The 25,550-nt window shown below is 36.2% G+C and overlaps 1 protein-coding gene across 7 annotated transcripts in view; it reads right to left on the bottom strand.

Annotated features, from left to right (window-relative positions):
• Positions 1–25,550, bottom strand: part of PPFIA2 (PPFI scaffold protein A2) — a 344,808-nt gene that overhangs the window by 37,514 nt on the left and 281,744 nt on the right. For 6 of the 7 annotated variants that reach the window (XM_075080712.1, XM_075080714.1, XM_075080713.1 and 3 more), the window contains 11 exons: positions 20,469–20,552; positions 19,982–20,113; positions 18,967–19,029; positions 16,680–16,771; positions 12,927–13,062; positions 12,206–12,426; positions 9,236–9,473; positions 6,269–6,298; positions 5,241–5,371; positions 4,821–4,975; positions 20–113 (listed from right to left, as the gene is read on the bottom strand). In XM_075080712.1, coding sequence (XP_074936813.1) covers positions 20–113; positions 4,821–4,975; positions 5,241–5,371; positions 6,269–6,298; positions 9,236–9,473; positions 12,206–12,426; positions 12,927–13,062; positions 16,680–16,771; positions 18,967–19,029; positions 19,982–20,113; positions 20,469–20,552 — 1,376 coding nt within the window. Of the gene's footprint in view, positions 1–19; positions 114–4,820; positions 4,976–5,240; positions 5,372–6,268; positions 6,299–9,235; positions 9,474–12,205; positions 12,427–12,926; positions 13,063–16,679; positions 16,772–18,966; positions 19,030–19,981; positions 20,114–20,462; positions 20,553–25,550 lie in introns of those variants that run through there. The other variant, XM_075080719.1, reaches the window with a different exon arrangement.

Here is a 25,550-nt window from a genome sequence, read left to right as displayed (position 1 = left end):
ACATGAAAAAGGTACTCACTTTTTCTTTAGTCTTCGGTCCTTTTCTGCTTGGGTTCCAAGTTTGCCTAATCCCAGAGATTCCTGAGCTGCTGCCTCAGTTTCCATGTAACCTCCTGGAAAACAAGCCAAAACAACCCCACCGTATCTTCCCATAGCTCTTTCCCAATTGTTTTCCTCCTCAACCCTTCAATCCCCCTCCCACCCCTCATCATCACCTATGTTTGTTTCCTTAAACCATGACATCTGGTGTTTGTGAAGAACATCTATCACCTACAGAAGTAAATTCTGGCAAGTGTTTACTACATGGAAAAGAGTAGAAGTAGAGGGAAGAATTGGTTTCTCTTCCTTGTGTTTAGCAGTAATGTATGAGAAAAGCACCCTGATCTCCTTTGCCTGTTTTTCTTTGCCTCCTAAGGTTCAGTCTCATGGTCCTAAGTAAGCAATGCCCTCACCATTTTTTAATCTTAGTTGGGAAATGTACAAAAGCAAGTGCCATCTCAAGAACTGCCTCATTATTATTGACATAATACAGCATCACTTAATGTTGTAATACTAAAGTCTTTGTTTTGCTGTCATAGTCTTAGAGTCTTTGATGTCATTATCCCTGCAAACTCCCAAGCCACAGATGACACAAAGAATCTGTCAGAGAGGTAAAAATCCTCCTAGGTCTCCCTGGAGGTGCCTCATAGGCACCTAATTCCTGTCAAAGTCACAGAGTCATGGGAATTTGAGTTACTTGCATAGGGCGCCAAGGAAAGCTTGCAGTAAGTCAGGACACCCAGACCTAAATAAAATCGTATTATAAAGTAAGGACACGACTGGTATTTTATGATCCACGCTGATCATACAATATGTCCACTAATGTGACTTTCCTGGTGCAGAAGTGGAAAGATGCTCGGGACTTTTTTATCGTTGCCTGGATTCAAGGAAGAAGCTGTCAGTGCAGTCTCCTGGCTCTGGCTCCATGCTGTCCTCATTTGCACATGTATGTGTGCAGAGAGGCTGCAGCACTTCTTTGAAGGCTGCTTTCTGCCTGTGCTGCTATTCAGAAGGTGTGTAACTGGCATAAGAAGGAAGACAGTAGTATGGTAAATGTTGGTGCTTGACTCCATTTGGCAACAGCAACTTCTTATTTCTCAGCTAATGGATGGTGAACAATTGTAGAGTGGACACTGGCATAATTAAGAAAGCAGAGTATGAATTTAAATATTTCTATTCTTATTAATTGATTTTAACCATAAAATAAAGCCTAAATGTTATATAGTGAAATAGTATCACAGCCTTTTACAAGTCACATTTACATGCTCCTCAATCAAGTGAGAACAAAAGCTATTGCTCTATCATTTTTATTATGTTAACTTAGAAAAGATGTTATTTCAAAGCAGTTGTAGTTTTAACACTCCTGCTTGCCTAGACAGAATTTTTCTTTATTAAAGAGGACATTAGTTCTGCAAGTCTCATGATGAGAAGGATGCCTCCAATCACAAATGCAGAAAACATGAATGTATACTTTGCTTTACTTTGTCTGTCTTTCAAAGTCTTACAGAATATCTCATGAAATGTTTCTTGCTGACTCTGGAGTAAGTTTTTAAATTCGAAAACTGCTGTATAATATATCACAGCTTGCCGAGAGAGCAGCTCACAGTACATCAGATAGAGATGGTATGAGTGCAGTGCAATGAGGTTTTTTCATAGATTGGGAAGTGTTCTTGGCATAACTGACTTCGCCAGAAGACAAACACATCTGACTCTCTGAATAACCCAGCATACATTGTATTGGATGTAGCGATTGTGCCTGTCAGTATCTTAGGGATGCAGACGGCCACAACAAATGTTTCCTAGCAAGCTGACCTTTGCACACACCATAGAGATCAGCTTGTCTGGGCAGGGCTAAAAATCCCTATAACGTATTGTTTGTTTTAGGGACTAAAATATTTAAAATGTAGGACAGGAAGAATATGTAAATGTCTACTGTGGTATTCCCCACTGAGAGACGAGTGGATAAGTTTAAAATCAATCAAATAAACAGAAAAAGAAATAAAGGGCACTCCTGCTCACTGTAACATTCCTTTTCCCTTCTCCAATAATTAAAAGAAATCTTGAAGAATCTAGAAATCTTGAATCTTGATTCTAGGAAAGATCTCCTAAGGCATGAATCTGCCTTTGAACAATAACAGAAATGGTTTAGCAGAGTTAAAAAAGTAGCAAACTATAAAATAACGGAACTCTGGCAAGTTTAGCAGTTGAAAACTAATAATTTGAGAGTTTTGCAGGGAACACAGAGCCAAGAAATCTTTTGGGTGATAGCCTGGCTCTGCTGAAGTTAGTGACAAAACTTGGGAGGTTCCAATATTGCTTCTAAATACAAGCATATATTACATGTGATTTTAGAGGTATTATAGAATTAGTTACAGATGTACTATGTGTAATTATAATGTATAATATCACTGGGATCCCTAATATCCTCTGCATTGACGTGAACATTTAAAGTGCTCCTTTAAGCGTAATTGTGTGCAAGGGCAAATATGCTTATAAGAAAGCAAATTAATTTCTCTGAAGCTCAAAATTACTTTTACTACCTCTCAGTATTTGATGTGCTACTGAAGAAAAGATGTTTTTCATATTAAAAAATGTAAGATATATCTATAAAAAATTAGAATGTTTAATTTAAGCAGGAAATTAAATGAGATTCTTTTATTGTTTTGCATTATATGTTTAGGTTATGAAAACAATGCAAATATACTGCAGTGCAGTGATGACAGGACTTTCTATCTAGATCTCCGTGATATAGTATCTTAATATAAATAGAACTATTAATTATATAGCTGCACAGATAATGTACCCATCATGGAATGGATTCAAGTACTACCATGATTGCTACTTTTAAGTTTTGTTTTGTCTTTAAAGTACTGCCATTGAATGAAACTGCCACTTAATATTTTTTTTCTTTTCATATCTTAGAAATTAAGATTAGGAAAGCAACTTTATACTTCAGCCGTTTAATGTTATTTCAATTTCTAAAAATATTGTGCTCCTCCCTTTTTGTCAGTTCAAAGTGCTACTGTAAATTTTAAACATACTTCTAAACCTAGTTTGCTTAATTAAAATGTGCATTATACTGAAATATTTGCTGTTGAGCTAAAGGATGGAAGCCACAAAAATGTCATTTAGTTGCAAATCTTCACTAATATCTTTTTGCAATTTCATGAGCTAGTGTTGGGAACTACAAATAGGCTTTATCCAATTATACATATGTCTTATTAATCATGTGCAGTATTATTAAGCAATTAATCTATTGCCAGATTACTTTGCCCCGAGACAATCTTTAAAGTTGTTATTTTATTTTTGTTCCACATCGCAAGGAACTGTAGGGAAGACCACATTTATTACATCTTTGTCCTCTATGTTCCTGAGTTACTGTGAAATCATAGATTACTGTGCATAATCCAACAGTATCAATAAAACCGGTTTTATGGAATGTAAATGTGAATTAATAACGCAGTCTAAAGTTATAAAATTCTCCATCGGTGCAGATGGTGACATGCAGGTGTATTTGAGAGACTAATTTAATAGATTCTGAAATACATTAAACTATGAAAAAGATTGAATAAATCAGTTTTATTCTTCCCATAGTGAGAAAAAAGGGAATTTAAAATGCGATTAGAAATCACTTTTCTTTTTCAAGAACACAAGGTTCTCACAGGCAGAAAGGAGAAAGGTTGGAGTGTAAATGGAGAATACTCAGTTATTTGATTTTACTCTGATACTTTGACCTTAATATTGCCTTATTTTATTCTGTACGATCTTAGTGATGGGTTTGTTAGTTGTGATAAGGACATGCTTTAATATCAATTTAGCTTTTTAATTTCAGGCTTACCTATTGCTTAAGCATTTACAGTTACTGCAAACTCTTAAAATTCTTTTACGGGTGTTATGTGGTCACCACGGCAGTAAAAATGTAGTGCCTCAGGAATTCGTACTATGTGACATCTTCATGACTAAGAAAAAGCTAGTTTTTATATTTTACTGACACATCTATACCACTTTGATGCTTGTGTTGACATGTGTATACAATCTAGCTACATCAGATAGCCTAGCAATATAGACTAAGGATTTATTTGCCCATTTGGGTGTGTGGACTATGAGCCTTTGCTGAAGATTGTCACTCCACCTTCCATTGCTTATGCTACCTAATGTTGTTAAATAAAATTATGCTATGACTGGTTTCTTTCTGCATGTGGCATAGACATATCCTATGGAATATCGCAAAGGAAAATTTTTGCTAGGAATGAATTAGACTAAGGTCTTGGCAAGGTAAAAGGGCAGAAGTAGTATGAAAAAACCAAGGCACTGCTGTGAGCAGCATAGCTGATTGAAAGAGTAAGGTGAGGATTCAGTGATAGGCACTAGCAGATGCCTATTGACACAAAGAAATCTGAAAAGCAACTACATTTACTTGCAAGGAACTTCCATATCACAGTTACACCCCTTATAGTGGTTTATTACTTATTACTTTCTCGCCTCCTCTTTATTTTTAATTATTTGAGAATATACTGTCAGCACTTTTACCCTAATTCAAGAGAGTATTGAAGCAGTAGGTTCAGTGAAGAGGATGACTCTAAGTAATTTTTGCCAGCAGTCTCCTTTCATTTGTGTTATAGCGAACTCCTAACAAATATAATTGCTGAAAGGAATAAAGTTTAATGGGAAGGTCCTGCCAGAGAAAAATAAGCAAATTGGAAAACTGAAAAGAAGTAAAATTAAAAATGTAAAAATGACTGTGAAATGGTGATCTTTGCTTGTTACCACTAATTCCTTACTGAGCTGTCCAAGTCGAGCCTTCTCTTTTTTACCAAACAAACGTCCTATTGAAGACTTGATTCCTTTCTTCTTGGGAGCTTTGTGCAGGGAGTCCTGGCTGCTGTTGACACTGCCAAGACCAATGCTTTCTGGTTCCAGTGAAGCAGGCAAACTACTACAAAATGATAACAAAGAAATTGAATAGATAACATGTCAAAATTTGCAGGTAAATTTTATTTTCTTCTGAGCAGCTCTGCAAACAAATTAATTTGTTGTACTTCAGTAATAATCTCCCCACAAATTGAACAATCACATCTTCTTCCCTAAATTATTTAGAAACAGGACAAAATCAGGTCATTCTGGAATAAACAACAACATGATTTGAAAAGATAATACACTGTAAAACAGTGATGTATCAATTCATGTTTCAAATATCTTACCTTCTGGCATCATTGTGGTATGAAGAAGGAAGGGTATGAGTCATTCTGATAGCTCTGGGTGTTGGGGGAGGAGAAGTTTCACATTTGATTGTGGCTTTATCTTCACGCCCATCCTCTTCAACTACTGCAATCTGGGGGAGAGAGACTCCATGAGAGCAAATTAGCTTTTCAAGAAAGTTCCAACATGTGCTGCACAAATTTGTCAAGTGAACTGAAGTGTGTATGGATCCAAGTGCAATTTTTTGTGCAAGTTGTAAGGATTCTTACTTTTGAAAGACTATTGGGAAAGAACAATTGCCTAAATATGGCAGCTTAAAGTACATATTTGACAGAAAAGAGATTACACTTGGAGAAGAAATTAATTCGTTTTATGCCCAACAGGTTGACCTAGTAAAGGTCTAAACATGAAAATAACCTTAGGCATTAGCATGTCTCTTGCATTAAACAGGTATTCAAGTAAACAAAGTTTCTCAGGGATTTAATGGAGAAGGTAAATACAGACATAAACAGGACCACTATCTCCATAGCTTGTTAACAGAATGGTCAGAATGCTTGAAAACAAGCATGAACATAAAGGAATTTTGTCACAGCATATAATGATTTATCTTAAATACTGCCTCCTCTCATGTAAAGATAAATCCTATGTTCAGTGCCAATTCTGTAAACAACTTTTTATTGCTCCAGAAGATTTCAGTTAATCTGACTCTGGTTCCTCCAGCAAGAAGATACCAAATACGTTTGGAGGCCAAAATACATTTGAAGGTAATTATTTCTGTGTCCACGCTTTAACCGTGTTCCTTTAAGTTTGTGCTGTAGAGGCTACTACGCCAAGGTATCACTGGTGGGCCTTGATTCTATGGCTTAGCTGTGACCCCTGCAACCCTTTCCAGGTAGGACTAAAATGATTATGTTCAGGAATTGAATGAAAAGGAGTAGAGACGATGCAGTGGCTGGCAAGGATCCTGGTTATAGCAGAGAAACATGGTAAATGTGCTCTCCCAAACTTAAAAAATTTCCCAGTATCTTACCTTTCTCCGATGCTTCCTTAGGTCACTTGGCTTGGATTGGTAACGAAAGCAACAACAACAACAACAAAAAAGGGATTAATAAATCTTATTTGAGCATACCGAAATGACACACATTCATTCTTCTCACATTCAGAAGTGGGAAGCAGAGATTTCATTAATTTAATACTATCCATATTATATACTAATTATACACTTGGTGTCATAACATAAGATAACCCCTGTCAAATATGCCATTCTGGGAAAGCAGCTATTTTTTTCTAAAGTTACAATCTCCTTAATTTTCATAAGCTTAGTAAAGAACAGAACACTGCAAGCTTACAGCAGCACTTTTTATTTTTGGAGTTTTCCTATAAATCCTTCCACTACCCCCAACACAGCAATTTTTTTGTTTTTGTTTTATCTACTATTACAAATGTTTTGGTGTCTCACCAAGTATAAACACAAAAAATCATTAACAAATACCATGTCTCAAAAAGGGGTCTTTTTCTCCAGTTATCCCATATTAATGTGACTGGCATTCTCAGTCAATGGATACAAATTCACTCATCTTCTGTACTGCAGCATTATTTAGCAGTAGAAGGGTGCTAGCATGTGCCTTGTTCAACACCCTTTTCATTTTTATTTTTGGTAGATGTCTCATTCATTCAAGCAAAGCTGAAGATACTCTGCAGAATTTATTTACTGCATGCACCTGGGCTGTGGAAACTCATACAGTACTGCTCCTTCAGCCAACCCCTACAGGACCATATGGCCATTTGATCTCAGAGACCAGATCTCTTCAGAGCTCTTCCCAACCCAAAGTTTCCACTTAGAGGATGTCTTGATAGCCTGTTGTGTCTGTTCCCACCCAGTAAGGAGAAGGAGATATTGAACACTGAACTCCTGCTGAAACAGTGCAAGGCAGAAATGTCCTGAAACAGTTGATGAGGGTGAGCACAGTTGTGGGCTGCACTGTTGAGCACACGGTGGGGTGCTACTTTTACAGCTTATATATGTCAAGAGTTCAACTGCAACTCATACAGACATATTCATCTGAGCTTTAGCCCAGCTAGAGCTGAGTGACAGCCAGGTGTCTGCTGGAAGATCAGTTAAACCATTGCCATTTATCTGCAGCCAAACTGTTTAGTTTAAATGGTGGTGAAATGGAGCCAAACTGCATATTTGGAAAGATGCTGCTTTGGTGAAGCCCATGGGTAGCAGTGCGGCAGCCTGCACACACACCTCCACAATGGTCTGCACCACCACCATTTTCATTTCTGCTGGTCACCAATGGGAGCTGGGGGCAGCAAAGAATCAGTGCCACAGCCTGCCACAACCTCCAGCCCTGATCTCCTCTCTGCTGTCTTCAGTTCCCAAGAATGCAGCAAACATCATCCTAAACTGGGAGGGGTAGAGGTGGATACAAGTAGTTGTCAGTTTCCAGGAAAAGGGAGCACTCAGCTAGATGATGGTAGACAAAAGTCCCTACTCCCAGAACAGCCAGCTCCACTCCCAGCTGTTCCTGGCAACCTTCTCAACTGGGAGAGTTGATTTCTGCTTTCTGATTGAGATCAAAGCTCATTTCCCCTCTGCTAAGAGGCTCCATAGGGAACCAGTGCTGCTGCTTCCCAGGAATGGAGCACAAGGGGACTTCTATGAAATTCAGTTTATCAGAGAAATAGTAAATAAAAAATTGGGTTGCATGTATCCTGTTCTTCTCACTGTATGTAGACACCAGCAGAGTGGGCTGCTTTGATTCTCTCCTAGTGCTTCAAGGGATGAATTCACCCAGGCTCCAAACTGATTTGTAGGCCACACTGTAGACTGCACCCTGCATCTGCACTCTTATCAATATCAGAGTTGTACATCTTGAATATGCCGACACGTACTACCTTCACTTATTTGACTGTAGCACTGCTTCTTTTTCAATAGGAACCAAATTAATTTTTTTGCAAATTCCTTTTCAAATCAAACCAGACATTTCAGAATATGTCTTCAAAGGTACAGTAATGTTAGATATGCTTTGCATGATAATTTGATGGCTTGGTATCTATTTATGCATGCTCCTTGTAATGCTGAAATACATCAGTTAAATGAATTATTGGAAAACAAAGCATTTATTTCAAGTCATGAAGAATACATACAAAATGCTGCAAGTATAAAACAGTATACCAAATATAGAAGTATACCCAAATGATCATATATACGAAGTAGTAGAAGGTTTTAATGTCTTCTAGACATTTCTTGGAGGTTTAAATTCAGTAATAATTACACAGTAGTCTGTGGGACCACTGTATTACTTCAGAGCTTTTCAGTAGTAAACATTTTTTGCACGTAAATTGGTTACAGTAATTCCAGTCATAAGCTCTGTTTGTTATTAATTCCCCTGCCTGTGTGCTGAAGCCCCTTGATCATCGGATCATAGAATCATAGAATGGTGTAGGTTGGAAGGGACTTTAGAGGTCATCTAGTCCAATGCTCCTGCAGTGAGCAGGAACATCTTCAACTAGATCAGGTTGCTCAGAGCCCTGTCCAACCTGACCTTGAATGTCTCTAGGGATGAGGCATCTACCACCTCTCTGGGCAACCTGTTCCAGGGTTTCACCACCCTCATAGTAAAAAAGTTTTTCCTTATATCCAGTTTAAATCTACCCTCCTTTAGTTTAAAACCATTACACCTTGTCCTGTCACAACAGGCCTTGCCAAAGAGGTTGGCCCCATCTTTCCTATAGTCCCCCTTTACGTACTGGAAGGCTGTGATAAGGTCTCCCCGCAGCCTTATGTCCCTGGTGAATCATGCAATGCTCAAAAACACAATAACAAAAACCAAAGCCACCCAACCGTCCATATTCTAGGGAATTTTCTATATGTATGTATGATGAAGAGGTGAATAAAGAATTAGAGACATAAGCCATTCATACAGTGAAAAGATGACGTATTTAATACTAGAAATATCACACCTGAAATTGACATCACAAAGTTTCTTACCAGCGTCATAACCCCCATTCTGTCCATCTCCCTGGCAGGACTGCGAGGGGTGAGTTTAGGAGTTGAGTGTCCACTGGGAGGAGATGAGCTTGCAAGTGACGATGCAGTCACTGAGCCAGTAATGGATGTACCCTGGTGGACTCTGGCCAGATTTAAGCCTTCCAGACTCACGCTGGCCACTCTGTTCTCTATTTCTTCAGCACGCAGTTCTGTTGACTCTTTCTCTTCTTGGATTAACCTTATTAAATAAAAGAAGAACGTAGTTGTATTTGTCTCTGCAGACCCCAAAAGCAAAACTAAAAAAATATTTCCTTTCAAATGAGATTCAAAAGAAAAAGAAAGCAAACATGAATAGCATAGAGGAACTCCAAAATAGTAATGAAAAGGGTATTTTTAATCACCAGAATTATAAAACTATTTTTCTTGATTCCTCCATCCTCAAAAACTGTTTGAAGAATCTGCCCAACAAGATGACTTGACATATGACATTTCAGGAAGACTGGTTCCTTTGCAAAGGAGATAGTATAGGGGAGGCGGGGTTAACAATCCAATTTACCATAGGAAACTAATTCCAATCTTAAGTTGGCTTCATCTGATTTTCTTTGCTAAAGCACAAACACAAATTTAAACTAAAATGAAATTGGGCCTTTAAGAAGGGAATTACTGAGATAATCCATATTAATAAAACAAGAGAACATGCAAAACAATTTGTCCGTTTCATCCCTACAAACTGATGAAAAAGTAACAGTTGTTTCTAAAGCACTGAGTTTTTACATGTATTTCATTAAAATAGCTCTGTTGTTAACAAGAAAATATAAGCTGCTTAAATATATATAGCCTCAATAGGATGCTTGCACTGGGTTCTTTAGTTTTGGTTTTTAATTCTGATTGTGCCTAGAATGATAAAATGTGTTTAAAATAAAACATTTGCTTATAAGTCCTTTGCCCATAAACCCAAGTTAGAAGGAGTCTTTTTTTGCAAAGAAGAGGAAAAAGTATGAAGGATCAAGGTTAAATGAGAGAATATGAAGTTTGGGGAGGCTGAAACTGTGAATCAGGCTTTTCTGAGTGAAATGAAGCAAATACAGCAAATGAAACCATAATACATTGAAAATAGAAACCTACAAATTCCTGTGCTGTGATAAATCTTCTTCCCTAACATCCATTTCACAATTTCTATAAAATGTCTACAGTTATTTCTGAAATGAGGCATGGCAGGAACTTAAAGGCAAATAGTATTTTGAAAGGGAATGATAACAATTTTTTTCATTTTAGTAATCTAAATTCTGAATCATCTTGTATAATAAAACAAGGCAAAATACATTTTTAATCTCTCTTGATACCTCCAATCATTTAATAAACCCTTATAGTGTTTGTCAAGGAAAAAGAAAAAAAAAAACAAACCAAGAAAATGTGAAATGCAGTACAGTTTATAAGACTATCCTTGTATAATAATTTTTCCTGAAACATATAAAGTAAAAGAATACAAAATTAGCTACCTGGTTCTTTAATAATGACAGTGATGGTAATGAAAGCCTATACTTCAGAACCAGCTTAGTAGTAGGGGAAATAAACTAATCTCAGCGGACCTCCATTAAAAATGGCTACATAAAATGTGCACCCTTGCTTCCTTTTTTTGATAAAACGGTACCTGGCATCTAAGTCAAGATCCTGTGTTAAGTAAAACAGTGATCTGATTCAGGACAGCACAAGTAATATCCCACTATGCAACCTGCAGGTACAATTTCTTGTGAAAACCTTTTACTGTTAAATTGTCAAAATGTTAGTATTTTTTAAAACAAATACCTTTGTTACATCTACAGCTTCCTGAACTGGTCACTGTGCTGACTTCTGTGTAATAACAGAAAATATGGATAAGGTTCTTTCTTTTACATACACTGTTTTAAGGAAGTTTACCCTCCGAAGAACAAAATTTCTCTTTGACTCTCTATCTTGACAGCTGTCATAAGAGATTGTAGAAAACAGTGTAGTCCTATTTGAATGAAGAAATTCTGGGAGTAGTGAAAATGCAAAGCTGTAGATCTATAACAAAGTCTCCCCCATGAACAGAAAAGTTATTCAATGTCAGTATATTCCAGTAGAGTTCTCCCTCGAAAGTTACTTTGCTCAGAGAATGATTGAGATTTTGCAGAAGGTAATCTGGTTTTATTTATATTTCTAACCACAGCCTTTCTGTCTGCAGAATTACCCGAAAGTTACTAATACATCGAGCAATCTCATTCGTCTCCTTCTAGAGAAACAGTCACTAATGAGAGGATGCTTTTCATACACCAATTTTTCAAAAGTCACTCTTCCTGAAAAACAGGTAAGAATGCTTTAAGACTAAAATATTGTTTTGTTTTTAAAACTCACTTAATTAAAGTATGTAATTGGATTCTCTATCACTCCATTAAATTTGCATAGAAATTAAGATACACTCAATTCACCACCTATTTCCAAGCACTATAGCCTAACTTGGAGCACAAAAAATCGCATTCTATGCCTCCATAGAAAATGAAACCATGTCTTAGAAAATGTATCTTACATGAGATGTAACATAGGAGTAATTATCAGGAGAAAGCATGAAGAGCACTGAAATAAAACATTTCTGATAGGAGGTCATTATTGAGTAAAAGGAGTCATGCAGAACAGTGAAAAAGATCTTGAAAAGGGAACTATGAAGAGCGATCTGTCAAATTTGCCCTGTGTTAGCCTTGTCTAACGTATTTCTCTTCACTCAGCCGGCAGTTCTTCTCTTGGAATGTTTTTTGAAAGAAATTTCTATGTTTAGGAAATGAAGATGCCGTTGTTATCTTCACACAATCAGTACTGTCACATGAAAAGCAGACACATTATTAATCCTTTAAATGTACAAGTGGTGTTTCCTAACTGTTATGATCTGAACTCATGCACTAAAGGAAGTCTGAAGCTGTAATCATAAGTGCATCACCGCTGGTTCAGGCTACATACCTGATTTCTTTATTGATGGCATCTAGCTGCTCCTGAAGCATCATGGCCAGAGTCTGGGCATCGGAATGGCCGCTTGGTGACAGGAGGTCCATGGAGCTAAAAAGCGTTTCTCTATCATCGTCATCGATGTCGGACATTTCAGTGTCACTTTCAAATGGATGGCTGCTCAAAACACCAATCTGCTGAGTCCTATTCCACTCGTGATCTCCAAGTGATTTTACCTGGGCAGAAATTAGGATGTACATGGCTTATTCAATGAAGAACAACTGCAAAGTTGAACTTCTATCAAATAGGAAAGGAAAGCAACTAACATTTAAGACTACTTATTCAATGATCAATTCACCAACAGTACTTGCAATATTACTGCAGATTACAGTATTTTCACATAATTTCTAATGCTGTGTAAAATTAACTATCAGGAAAATCTACACAAAAATAAACCCAGAGAAGACAGTCACTCAAGTATGCTTGAACTTTGACGTCTGAACTTCAACCTTTTCTGCCTTCATTTTAGTACAACAGTACTCTTGTATGAGTATGTATAGAAAAAAAAGCTTGCTATTTGGGTTTCTTTTTTCTTTTTTTTTTTGGTGTGTTGTTGGGTTTTTTGTTGTTGTTGTGTTTTTTTTTTTTTTTTTCTGGAAATACATAAACTGTAAGCTTAAGAGCCTGAAATACATTCTCTTATCAGGTAATATATGAGAAGAAATTGGGGATTAACCTTTGGTTCATCTCTGCGTACGCCCATCCGGCCTCTTCTAGGTCGCCTTATCACTTTAGTTGACCGATAGTCAGACTGGCTATCAACTAGTGAGCCCACAGAATACCTCAGCTCTGCTGATGTGTCAAGGTGAGGCCTATAAAAAGAGCCATAGAAGTAGACTAAGAGATTAATAGTAATAATAACAGCAACAATCCACTGACCTTCGGTCTAGGAACACAGATATATTTTTTTAAACAAACAAATTATTGTGTATCAGAATAAATGACAGAAACGTGGCACAAAATGTAATTTAAAAGTGAAAACTTGAAATCATATTATGAGAAAATTAAGGAAGAAAACAAACAAATAAAACCTTTGATTTTTCAAAATGAAGGACTTGCATAGTGAAACTCATTGTCCAAAACTATAATATGAAATAACAAGTAGATTTCAGGACAAGATAATTAACAGAACTGTCTGCTGAGTGTACTATCCTGTATCTTTTCCTTCCATTACTTTCCTGCATAAATATGCTGGAGGTTACTGTAAGCATGTTAACATGTTCACGAGTGAGGATATCTATAACACTTTCCTACTGTAAGTCTGTGCTCCACATTATGAAAATATTAGTGAAGTGCCCTGTAATATAATATTGCTTATGAATGATTCATGTTTATCTGATGATGCTTTTGAGAGTTTTAATCCTCAATTTTTCCTGTAGTCCTGGTAAGTCTTGGGACATTGTGGAGAGTCATATACATGACGACTTCAGCATATCTTTTCTTGGCTGCATACAATGGCCCCTGCCCTTTCTGTCCTTGGTCAAACAGCAGCACTAAAAGTTCCCTGCATGGTGCAACAGAAGCATCCTGCCCACGGGCTGTGTAGCCAAGTCAGAAGAGCAAAGGCTCCATCCACCCACCGTTTCAGCATTCAACCACAGCAGTGGAGACTTGAAAAACTTCTATTTCTTAACACATCAGCAGTTTCCACATAAAAATATATGAATACCATTATTATAGTAGAAAAATGAAATGTAACAAATACTATACTAATAAGACAACTAAGTATGTATTTGCTTATAGCGACTTCTAAACAATATTTGACATTTTACTATCTATAAGAATTTAATGTTGTACTTACTTCCCTTTTTGTCTTTTTTTTTTTTAAATCTTGGGAAAAATGCTTACAGTCACCTACAGACAACTTACAGCGTTCACAGCAATGTTAATAATCAGTTAGGGGAAACAGAATAGGAATAAGTTTTGTTCTTAAATACTTCTCTCACTTTGAAAAGAATGCTGTTCAAGAAAATGATGGCTTTAATCCCAGACGTAAAAAAGCTAAGTAAGAGAATGTCTGCTTTCCAAAATGAAGGAAATAATTTAGAAAATCGTGTATATCTATGCTGAAAACGGCAGGCTGTAAGTGTGACTGTTTTCCTGAGCTCTAGTTCTGTGTCTTTTTCTAAACATATTCACTTTTCCTTGAGAAGAATTTTATTTGAATTGAAACATACTCGTACTTGGAAGACTGAAGCATTGGTCTCAAATTTCAAACATCACTTTAATAAAGTAAAAGTGAAAGATAAAATATTATAACTGTGATGCCTGTATATTGATAAATGGGAATGCAAAAACACCATGATAAACATCAAAGCCTCTACTACAGGCTACTTTGACGGAGTGGTACTGTCGTAATTACTGTCTTGTATTATAAGTACTGTGATAAAACTAAAATAGTAATGGAAGGATTTCAAGCACTAATACAGTTTCGTTTATAAAAAGTAAATACTGCCAGAAGACAAATAAAAATGTACCACCAGAATTCCTGAATTGTGAATATGTGCCATAGTAATCAAATCAGATACATAAAAATGTCACAGACACCAAATAATGTATTAGAATTTAGGTTTTGGGTACTTCAGAGCTCATGCTGTTGTCACAAATGTCCTTTTCAGAACAAACATTGGTGTATCTTCTCTTATGTTTCCCATCATGCCTGGTAGGAACTTCCATAATATTAGAAAAATAATGATTTTAAATTTTAAAAAATTCTCTGAAACTCACTTTTTTCATTAAACCAGTAAGAAAACTTGACAACAGTCGGGCTATAAATATCCTGAGCCCTCTATCTACTGCACCAGACAATAATATTTTGGGGGTTTTTATGCTTAATTTGTCTGTATGACTCTCATCTGTTATATAGTAAGCCATTCAGGGCAGTGACTGTTTTTTATTTTCTCTGTACCATATTTTCTGTAATAGAACTTTGTTCTGATAATTGATAATACTTGTTACTTGTGCAGCAAGTTGGCAGGAAAAAAGAAACAGCCCAGATTCCAGATTCTAGCCGCAAATACCTATCTGCTGACCAGCTTAATTATTCTTCTGATGAAAGAACAAACTCCTGCAAATACAGAACTGAATATGTGCTCAAAGTAATAAGTATGTAATGCTGATTCCTCCCTGTACCTGAAAGGGCTGGTAGATTCTCAAGGTGAGGTCATGGAAGGGGAAATATACTGTTTTGGGGGAGCCTGCTGGATTCCAAAGACATTTAGACAGATTATCAAGTTCAAACTGCCCTTTGACAAGGGCTAATCAGACTCCTATTTACAGAGCACAAGCTAACGATACTTACCTACCTAGCAAGAACGGCTGCTGCTCACCAAGGATGGCTTCTCCAAAAACATCTCTGCTGTTTGTTGCAGCAGTTCAATAGTCTGTATCCTCGCAAGCACCCTCAAAAAACCAGTGTTGTGTGTGCCTGTAGTCACACGCTCCCAAAGGAACAAAAATTTGAACATCTACGAGGATCGTATTCTGAATTTCAGTGATTTACACTTCCCATGTATATAGAAAAATATTATTCCAAGAGATAATAAAAGGTCGAGGGAGAAACCACGTCCAAGTACTGAGCAAGATGTCTGAGAAAACAATGGGCAGACAATACCTGATGCAAGCAAAATAATTATCCAACAAGAATAACTTCAGAGGATTACAGTGCTCTGATTTTAGTCTTGGTCCATGAGCTTTGTCTGGCAGGTTTTAAAAGTTAACATGTTACTTGTTAGGAAAACAGGACATGCCACACGATTAGTAATAAGGTAACAATTTTATTTTGAGGGATACTTTTAGGCAAGAACAACTGTCTAGAATTATAAATTCATTTCAGCTGCTGGTAGCTACTTCTATGGTACCTGTCACACTGTTGTTCCCATATTGCTTTTCCACCACAAACAGGCATAATGTTTAATGTTCTGTTATGATATTTTCAGATCTCTCTGAATATTGACTTCATCTTTAGCAGAACATCTGTGGTCTTATTTTACACACTAAGCAAAGCTGAGTTATTTCTTGCTAATAAAAAAAGTAATTATTAGATGTACCTGGTAGAATAAATAAACAAATATGGTCATAAACATGCTGATTAGTCTCAGCATTAAAGGTGATGGTTTCAACTTTTTATTAAGCTCTCCTGGGAAAAAAATGGGTATTTGGATATACTTTTGAAAACTTTCCATAATTTAAAAGACTTTCCTTAATTTCAGTAATATATCAGTGTATATTCACTGCTATAAGGCCCCATTTACCTATGAAAAATGTGAGAAGCAACAGTAATAATAATAATTTTATAGATTTTAAATTTTATAGAAATACATTATATTTTTATACGTGGTCTGAACACATCCCTGTTCTAAAGGCTTTAAATTTATATTCATGTTCTATTTCAAGTGAAAACGAGGAAACTTTTGTCATTAAATATTACCTTGACAATGTGGGTTCGATTAAAGAACCAGCCCTCAATTTCATTTGATCCAGTTCAGATCTCAGTTTCTCAATTTCTTCAGCAAGTCGCTCCTGGAAATAAGAATAAGAAGATATACTTACTTGTGATACATGCTCTCAAAAAGCTAAACAAGTAAGATTAACCAAATGTAGTAGTGACTATAATAAGAACAGACAGTGAACTCATTCAAGTATCTTTATTGCTAATAAGACATGCATGAAGAGGAGGTTGTATAGAGCTCTTGAGTGTTTCTCCACTAGCTGGAAGTGATGGCAGGACAGGGTTGCACTTGAAACTTACTTTTTCTTATACAGCTAGGGTCAGGAAAAGAACCAGTACTGATTTGTGCACTAACTGCACTCTCCGTGCCAGGCATAGTTCAGTGTGCAATATGCTATTTGCCCTTCAGAGACAGAGATTGCATCCTGGCCTTTTTATTTAAAAATAGAGACATAGACTTAAAGACAACCACATTTTAGGTGCTTTACTAAACTGCTGATTTAGAGCTTGCTCTTGGAATTTGATAGAACCCCAGTGTGAGGTGCTACTGGTGAAAAATGACAGTGTGTTCCCAAATTCTACAAATAAAAATAATGTACTAATAAAATGAAAACAAATCAAAGAATTTTAAAACAAATTAAAGAGAGAACATGGCATGAAGAAGTAACGCTGCTCTTCCTAGAGTTTAAAATGTTCAGGATTCAAAAATGCTAGGAAGGAAAGGGATCTGTGCTTAATTATTATTAGATTCAGTAATTTTTTTACAGCATTTTTACACTATTTCTTGGTTGAAGACATGACTTGGTGGTTACTCTACTTGTATCGTTTGCTAGTTATTTAGAGATTATTAATATCTGGTGTTAAGTCCATGCAGCTGAAATTACTTCATCAGTTTCTTCATCAAAGTGGAACAAATAAACCCTTCAAAGTGGGAACTTAGAAGCTCTGGAGTCAGACCTTTGTGGCTGTATGTGAAGAGAACTCATTTCTACCAGTTGCACAGAGAGGTAGTGGAAGAGTTCTGTTTATTTCGTTTCTTAAGCAGAAATCAATAAATATAATAAACACAAATATCTTTGCAAAAATAATTTCAATATGAATTTACATTTTTATACCAGATTTTTCCTCTTTGTCAAGAATTGATAGAAACATTTAAGCCAGAAAACAGACTGAAAAAGCATTAGCCGCTCTATTCACTTCCACTCTAACATTATTAAAATAAAGTTATGTGGGAGGTAACATGGGCAAAATACCTTAGTTACACAGACCAAACTGGTATCCATAATTCAGATTTAGATTCTCTGGTAGCAAAATGATAGAAACCTTCGTTTCAACTGACACAGCTTTAGAAATGTTCTTTCTGTCCTTTTGGTCATCTAACTTGATGGTGAAGTATGATCCCGATTTTGCAACAGATGAATCACCTTATAACTGTGGTAGTACAGCAGGGAAATTTTACTTATTTAAAATGCACTACAAGCTCCTTTTTGGGACTTTTAATCTCTCTGCCTTTCTGCAAGGTTATCCAAATGTAGATGAAAATAATTTAACAGATACTTCTTTTGTTATTTTTCTTAAGGTTCTTGATTTTGGATGTCATATGATATAATTATATTAGTATTGAATGGAGCTATGTTTTTGAAATTCTACACAATCTCTTTTAAATGGACTTGATACATTACAAAAATATTTTTGTGAATCTGAAGGCAGATATATTTGTGTATCCTACTGTGCTCAAGGCAAGCATAACTTCAAAACAAAATCCTCAAATTTGGGCTTGGAATAAATATTTATAATTAATTTGACTGTTTCACTAAACAGTATTAGGGGTTAATTTGCAATGAACTAAGAAAGGCCACTTTTAGCTATATTTAACATAATGCCACTGCACCTGTTAAGGAGAATTGCATCGACTCAAGAAATCACATTCTTCCCTATGAAAGTGTAACCAGTTATGCATACACCTCTGTTGAACAAGAGTTTTTCAGGATTAAAACTGATAGAACAAAAATCCCAGAGCCAGTGAAATCAATACAAGTTTTAGTATTGCCTTCCTGAGGCAAGGATCTCAACCATGAACTTAGCTCAGAACAATTGTTAGAGACCCTTAAAGGCTAGTTAAGACATCTGGGTGATTAAAAGAATTATCACTGATGCCAGGAAGATTTCAGATGCTAGCTGGATAATTAATATACCATAAACATATTTCCAAGTAATAAATATATAACTTCTGATAAAAACATAAAATTTCAGTATTTTATAGTACCTTGTCATGTAAAGACTCTTCCAGATTTTTCCTGAAACTTTCAGATTCTTGAATCAAAACATTCTAGGAATTAAAAGAAAAAATAAAATAGAGATAAACCAGAAAGAAATTAGGGAAATGTTAAATATTCAGCTATCGCCATATACACGTAGCCTCCATGTACAAGTTAGCAAAGTTCATATTCACTGGCCTTTAAAATTAGAATCCCTTAATGCTTCGGTTTGAATATATATTAAATTTAAAACACTGGAAATCCAAACCTGTAGGACCATTTTCTATCAGGAACAGCAAAAACTTTGCATTTTCCTTGAACTGAGCAACTGTCACACTCTTGCATGACTATTTCTCTCAGGTTCTTCTCTTGGCAGGCCTATTTCTTGCTTTGTACGACATTTTGTTTCAATGATATAAACCAGAACTACATCCTCTGAGAGGTTCAGAAGTATCCTTCTGAAAAACTCCTCTCAGATCAAACTGAAGGTGAATAAGTAGAAGAGGGAGGGATTAAGGAGGATGAATATAAAGATCATGGGATTTGAACTTTGCAGAACCATTGCACGTCCCGCATTCACATCACAAAAAACCTGTAAATAACATTCCCTCTCCAAGGGTAGATGCTCCTTCTCCTGTGGTGACAGCATTTTACTGTTCCCAGGGGAAGTGCGGTAAAATCATCAGGCTAAAATACGGCAATGACAGCACATCTGAAACGTGGCAGTCATTCTCTCACTGCCTTGTACCCAGTGGTGCACTGGTCCTTTACAAGCTCTTCATCAGACTCCCTGCTGACAAAACAGGGACTCATAATATGCAGCATATGCTGCTCACAGTAGTCCTGGACAGATTCTTGAGTGCACTCTTGAATTATGGGTTGACTGTATAAGTAAGACCATATTTGTGGTAATATTTGGTAATACATAATCAGCATGATGCTTCCATCCAGATAAAAGTAGAACAGGTTTCACACAGGAGAATCTTTACCAAGCTGAACTTTCTACTGCTCTTTGCACTGTACCTTTTCTTCAAGTGCTGCCATTCTCTCTTTTAAGTGTAGCTGCAGACGCTCATTGGATTCTGTCAAAAGTCTGTCTACAGTATCCGATAATCTTTTGTTGTGCTCCTCATTCATTTTTTCTCTTTGCCTTGCCTTTGATGTAGAATAGAAGAGACAGGTTGGCAAAATTAACCAGTACAGACTTGTATCATTAAAAAATAAAAAAAATTATGGTAACTGTAGACGCTTAAAGAATTTCCACAAAAAACGTAATTACAGTTAGTGATTAATACAGGTTAATTTTGGATCAGCAGAATACTTTGAAAGCTGCAGCTAGATATAAACTAGTATATTAAGATGGTTACATAAAGTGGGAAGATGCTGCCCTCACTGCTATAAATGAAACATTTACCAGTAGATAGATTTGTGTGCTGGAGTGCATAATGTAGTGCTATATTGACAAATTAAAAGAAGAAAAGTGCACAGAAGTTGTCTGCGATACACCTACTCTTTGAAGTTCCTGATTCTTCTCTTCAAGTTGAGCTTCTAAGTGTCTCATGCGTTCCTCAATGTTTCCATGTCTTTCTTCTGCCTGTAAAAAAATAGAAAGACTCTTTCTGTAATTTAAGTGGCTTCATAAGTTTTTATCTCAGTAAGGTTTAAACAAAACATAAAGCAAGCTACTACTAACTGCAAACTTAGTTTTCCGAAAAGAAACTTTATTTAAACAGGCAGCTGAACAGCATTGCTTGAAATGTGTCAGCTACAAAGGCCTGTTACATCCAAGCATCAGCAAAACATTGGAGTTATTTATGAGCAATGAAATCAGCCAAATGTAACATGCAGACTGTGCATGGTTTGAACACAAACCTGCCATCGTAAAATTGTAAGCTCCTGAAGCACTGAACTGCACGATGGTTGATTATCAATAAAAAAATAAAATAAGTTAAAGAAAATGAAAACAAATCAGATGGATTCTATTTAGCAATAGAAAGTAAAGTCCAGTAGGACTACCTTCCTACGTATGGAGATCATTTCTTGTAGTTTAGCTTCCATAACATATTGATAATCATCAGATGAGGTAGAAGAGGTTGGATCAGACTAACAAGTCAAGGAAAAGGAGAGGGACAAAATTGAAAAATCAGAACTAAAGACACTGACACTGAACAGAACACAGCACAGAATGCTTAAAAGAAAAGTGTGACTGAAAATTTAATACTTTCAACTGACAGATTTTTACGTGGAATAAACTACACTGATACTTGGTGAATATGATGCAGTTGATGTGGAGAAACTGAAAATTATGGAATGATAAAAAAGCTATCAACCTACACATGAAAGTTCAAGGTTAGTGATGGCTGGCTGATGACATATTACTACAGAGTGGATTCAAAGCAATACTGTCTAATCCAATGGTTTTTTTTGAATTATGACAAACTAAACACCAGAACGGGACTCTGCGAGGCCAATGTCAGAAAGTCCTTTATAATTCTTCTATCATTTTCTAGGAATGAAAACAATGCATAAATACTAAATTAATGGATCGGTCAGCTACAGAACTGTGCAATGTTATGGTACATTCCCTAATTTCTAGAAAACAGAAAGACAGTCAAAAGAGATAAGGCTCAAGTTTTAGTATTCCTTTTTGGAATACACTACATAAGCCTTTTCATCCAAATAAACAATATAGATTTTATCCCTTTGAAAGAATCCACCCTGGTGGATCTCTTTGGAAGATCAAGGTCATCAGATAAAAGAAGAACCTATAAATAAAAATTCATTAATAGGAATGAAAAGTCATTACTGAGTATAAAAATGGTAATCCATCCAAAGATTCATTACTACTTCTGACAGAAGTTGACCTTAATTAGGTCATTTGTTGCAAAACATGAATTTTCATGTTATTGTCATATCAAACAAGTCTATGTTATTCAAATTAAAAAAAAAAATAAAAGAAGAGCCTTTAAAGAAAGGGAAATGCTATATTGGATTTGTTGCTATGGAAACAGGAATGTGCATAAGGCGTATACACAGTGTTACTCATGACTTTGAGTTGTGAGCTCCTGCTTGTCAAACGCTATTTCACTCTGTCAGATTTACCCTCTCTCAAAAAGAGATCCTGAACAACAGCTTTAGATGAGCGAATTTTAATACGTACAAGAAATACTAATTTTACAACTGTTTTTTTTAGTGAGACTGTTTTTCATACTGTTGTCTGCTAATGATTTATCAGAATAATTAGGAATAGATACCAAAGTAATTCCAGATGTACATCATAACTCAAAATTACCCATAACTTAAACTCAGTAGTATTATCAGGACCAAAAGATCAGACAGAAAACAAGCCTGTGATCTAGAGATTTATAAATATAAATTGCAGCTTTTGATATGAAGACATCTATATGAGAAAATACTGCTTTATATAAAGACAAGAAAAATGCCTAACTTTGAAGATCACTACTATTCTTTTCAAAGTAAGTATATTCACAAAACTGAGATTCTTGCAAACTTTAAGGGAAAATCAGTATACATGAGTACCTAAGCTCATTTAATAAGTGCAGTTACAATTTCTGATCATGAAGCAGGTGTATCGTGATGTATTTGAACTTATTCATTATGTGAAACTATTTTGCCTATTTATTACAACTTGGACCAGTGACAAACCCTTTATGATTTTCTTCACCTTGTCTTTCAATTTTATGCATTAGTTTGTTTCAGCAGACAAATGCTAATGCACTGCTTCCTCTCCCAAATGGATAAACAGAAAGACAGGGTTGAAAAAGTTAAGTCCCTGTGATTGCAGAGAACCAGATCACACTATCCCTTCCACTAAGTGACCCAAGCTTTACCCTTCTCTGTAGAAGGTAGATTTTTCCACTTTTTTTGTCTTGGGTGCACTATTGGTTCAGCACCTTCCCTTAATGTGTCTCCAAGGGTCAGGAGAAGATTTGAAATCATCAAAGCAAGCTCTGAGCTGATGATAGAGAAGGGTTAAGTAATTCTACCTCATTTGAAACCACTTTTCATTCAGAGAGATGTAGAACCCATTGGGGGTATCATCCTACAGAATTGAACTACTTAGGAACTTCATTAGCTGACTGCAAACTTTAAAAGCAAGTTACTTAATCTTCACTGCTTCTATACACTTAATTGTAGGTTAATGCAAAATACGAAGATAACCAAACTAATACTTCTAGGTTCAATGGGGATCTCATTTAAATCTTCTGATATGTGGTGCCTCCTGTCATAACCCATCCTTGAGAATCCAGTCTAGCTAGCTATATAGTTTACATTTATTTTTCAAACAAAAAATGGATTTTTCAGTCCAAACCATGCCATACCTTATTCCTTATGAGGAAACAGTCTTTTCAATGCATAAAATAATTGTGGCATTAGGTCTAACTATTATTTGGAAGCAGAAGAGGAATAAAATTATCAGAATTATGTATGTTATCTGAACTCTTATATAGAAAACGTTATTGAAAGAATGTGATATTGTCTTAAGATTCTTATAGCTATCTAATTCTGTTATTTCATAACTTCCTACTTGTTTAATAATTCAGCAAGGTATATATTTAATATATATATAAATATTTTTGCCTGATAGCTTTCAGTGATTTCACTAAGAATATTAAAATTTTGATAGGTACATCCTTGTTAAAAAATCTTCCTTACTGCGGCTCAGAGTACCTCCAGTTTGTTTTCCAGCATAAAAGAAAACAGAGCTGATCACCACATCTCCCTTTACATCTCTTTTGTAGGATAAAGAGACTTTAAAATTAATTAAAATTCACTATGCCTTAGAATCAAAATAAATTCCATTATTCTAAACACTTAAAATATGTTTGAATATTTTATGTTTCCTCTATCTATGTGCATTTCATTTGTTTGATCCTAAAGTGTTATGCTGTATTACTGTAAAAGAACCAAATTATTTTATAGCTGAGACATTAAACAGGCTCATCTGCTTGTCTGGCAGAGGACAAGCACAGGTGTGCAGCCTTAGTGGGCTCTAATGTTATTTAGGGATTTTAACCACTGGTTCTTACATTCCAAATGCATGAGCAGCCTCTGCAGCAGGAACATGAACCAAAAGGGTGTCCTCTGTAAGGGCTAGAGAGACAGACATACATGTACATACTCCCTTTCTCTCTCACTTGCAGAAACCCACCTGTAGACACAGACCTGCAGTAGGAAAGAGCAGCCCCTCCATCTCTGGTGTGCCTAGCCGGAACACACTCCTAAAATGAGGGTTTTCAACATCTCTCGTTGCCCTTCACACTGAGGAATGCCCCAGCCTGGGTCTGAAAGAGACCCTTCCAGACAAAAAGACCTAGCAATTCAGCTGTTCCCTAAGGGATTTGCAAATGCCTCCTACACAGACTTCCCCAGGCCATATCGTTAGGATTGACACGCCTGTGGCAGCTACACTTTTGTTGTTCAAAAGTGTGTTAGTCAGCCGAAGCCATTCCCACCAGAATAGGCTCTTTGGGATGCTTGGAAGCCTACCATAAAACTACTGAATGTCTCAGTCTCTGCCTCTTGCCTCAAACCACAAGGCAGACGCTGAGAGACCAGTGTTCCTTCAGATACACAAGACAGAAGGGACAACTGTGGACTCTGAGGTTCATAAACAGAAGTTGAATTTCTTCTGACTTGCTTTGCTAAGAGTTAATTGAGTTAAAAACTTTCTAAAATGGAACTTGTGTGACTACCTGCTTGGCAGAACTTACCCTACATTGTTCTTTTTAATATATGACTTGCATGCCTGTTCACTAGTACTCTGTAGAGGAGGATTAGTAAGACACATGGTGTGGTATTCAGCAACTAGTATTTAAAGCATTTAGCCAGCACACTCAGTTATAAATAGATTTGTGAAACTGTGTATCTTAGACTGGATTAAAAATATATGGACAAAACCTAACAATGTCTGACCCCTATAAGATACCAGCATGAGTCTTAATGCTCACTTTGCACTCTATATGCTATTAAATAGCAAAGATATAGCCAGTATAAGCCAGTAATAGACAGGAAAATTCTGCTTTGAGGGAATACTGAAGCAGCTTGTATTGTTGCTCTCTAACCCTGTTAAAACTCTGCTGCTGCTCCTGCTGCTAATGCACCCACAAAAAAATCCCATTGCTTTCACATCATCTGTTACTGTTGGCACTGCACATTTTCTAGGTCTTTGCATCTTAGTTGGAAAAAAAAAAAATCAAATTTCAGATGCAGAAAGCACCTGTGCACTACAGGTGCTATAATTTTTCTCCTCATGCTGAGCTGCAGAAACAAATCTAAACTTTTCTAATGGTACAAGCCAATTTCCACAGTTTTGAGATCTTGGCTTTTGAATACCTGCTGTCTCCAGATTTTCCACTGGCTTCTTATGGCATAGTTCTTTTGGCTATCCTTTCAATGAGTGAGTTACTCAAAAAGAAAGAATGCATTATTGAATTGAGCTATGCAATTGAAGGTGAATATAGGTGATCATGGTGACTGAGTCATAAGAGCTCACAAAGTTATCAGCTACTTGTTCACATGCTTACTTCTAACCCTTTACAAATGTGACAAGATGTGTTGGCTTAAGCCA

Source organism: Phalacrocorax aristotelis, chromosome 1 (assembly GCF_949628215.1).
Source record: "Phalacrocorax aristotelis chromosome 1, bGulAri2.1, whole genome shotgun sequence".
Taxonomy (NCBI): domain Eukaryota; kingdom Metazoa; phylum Chordata; class Aves; order Suliformes; family Phalacrocoracidae; genus Phalacrocorax; species Phalacrocorax aristotelis.
This window is presented reverse-complemented; position numbering and strand designations above follow the sequence as displayed.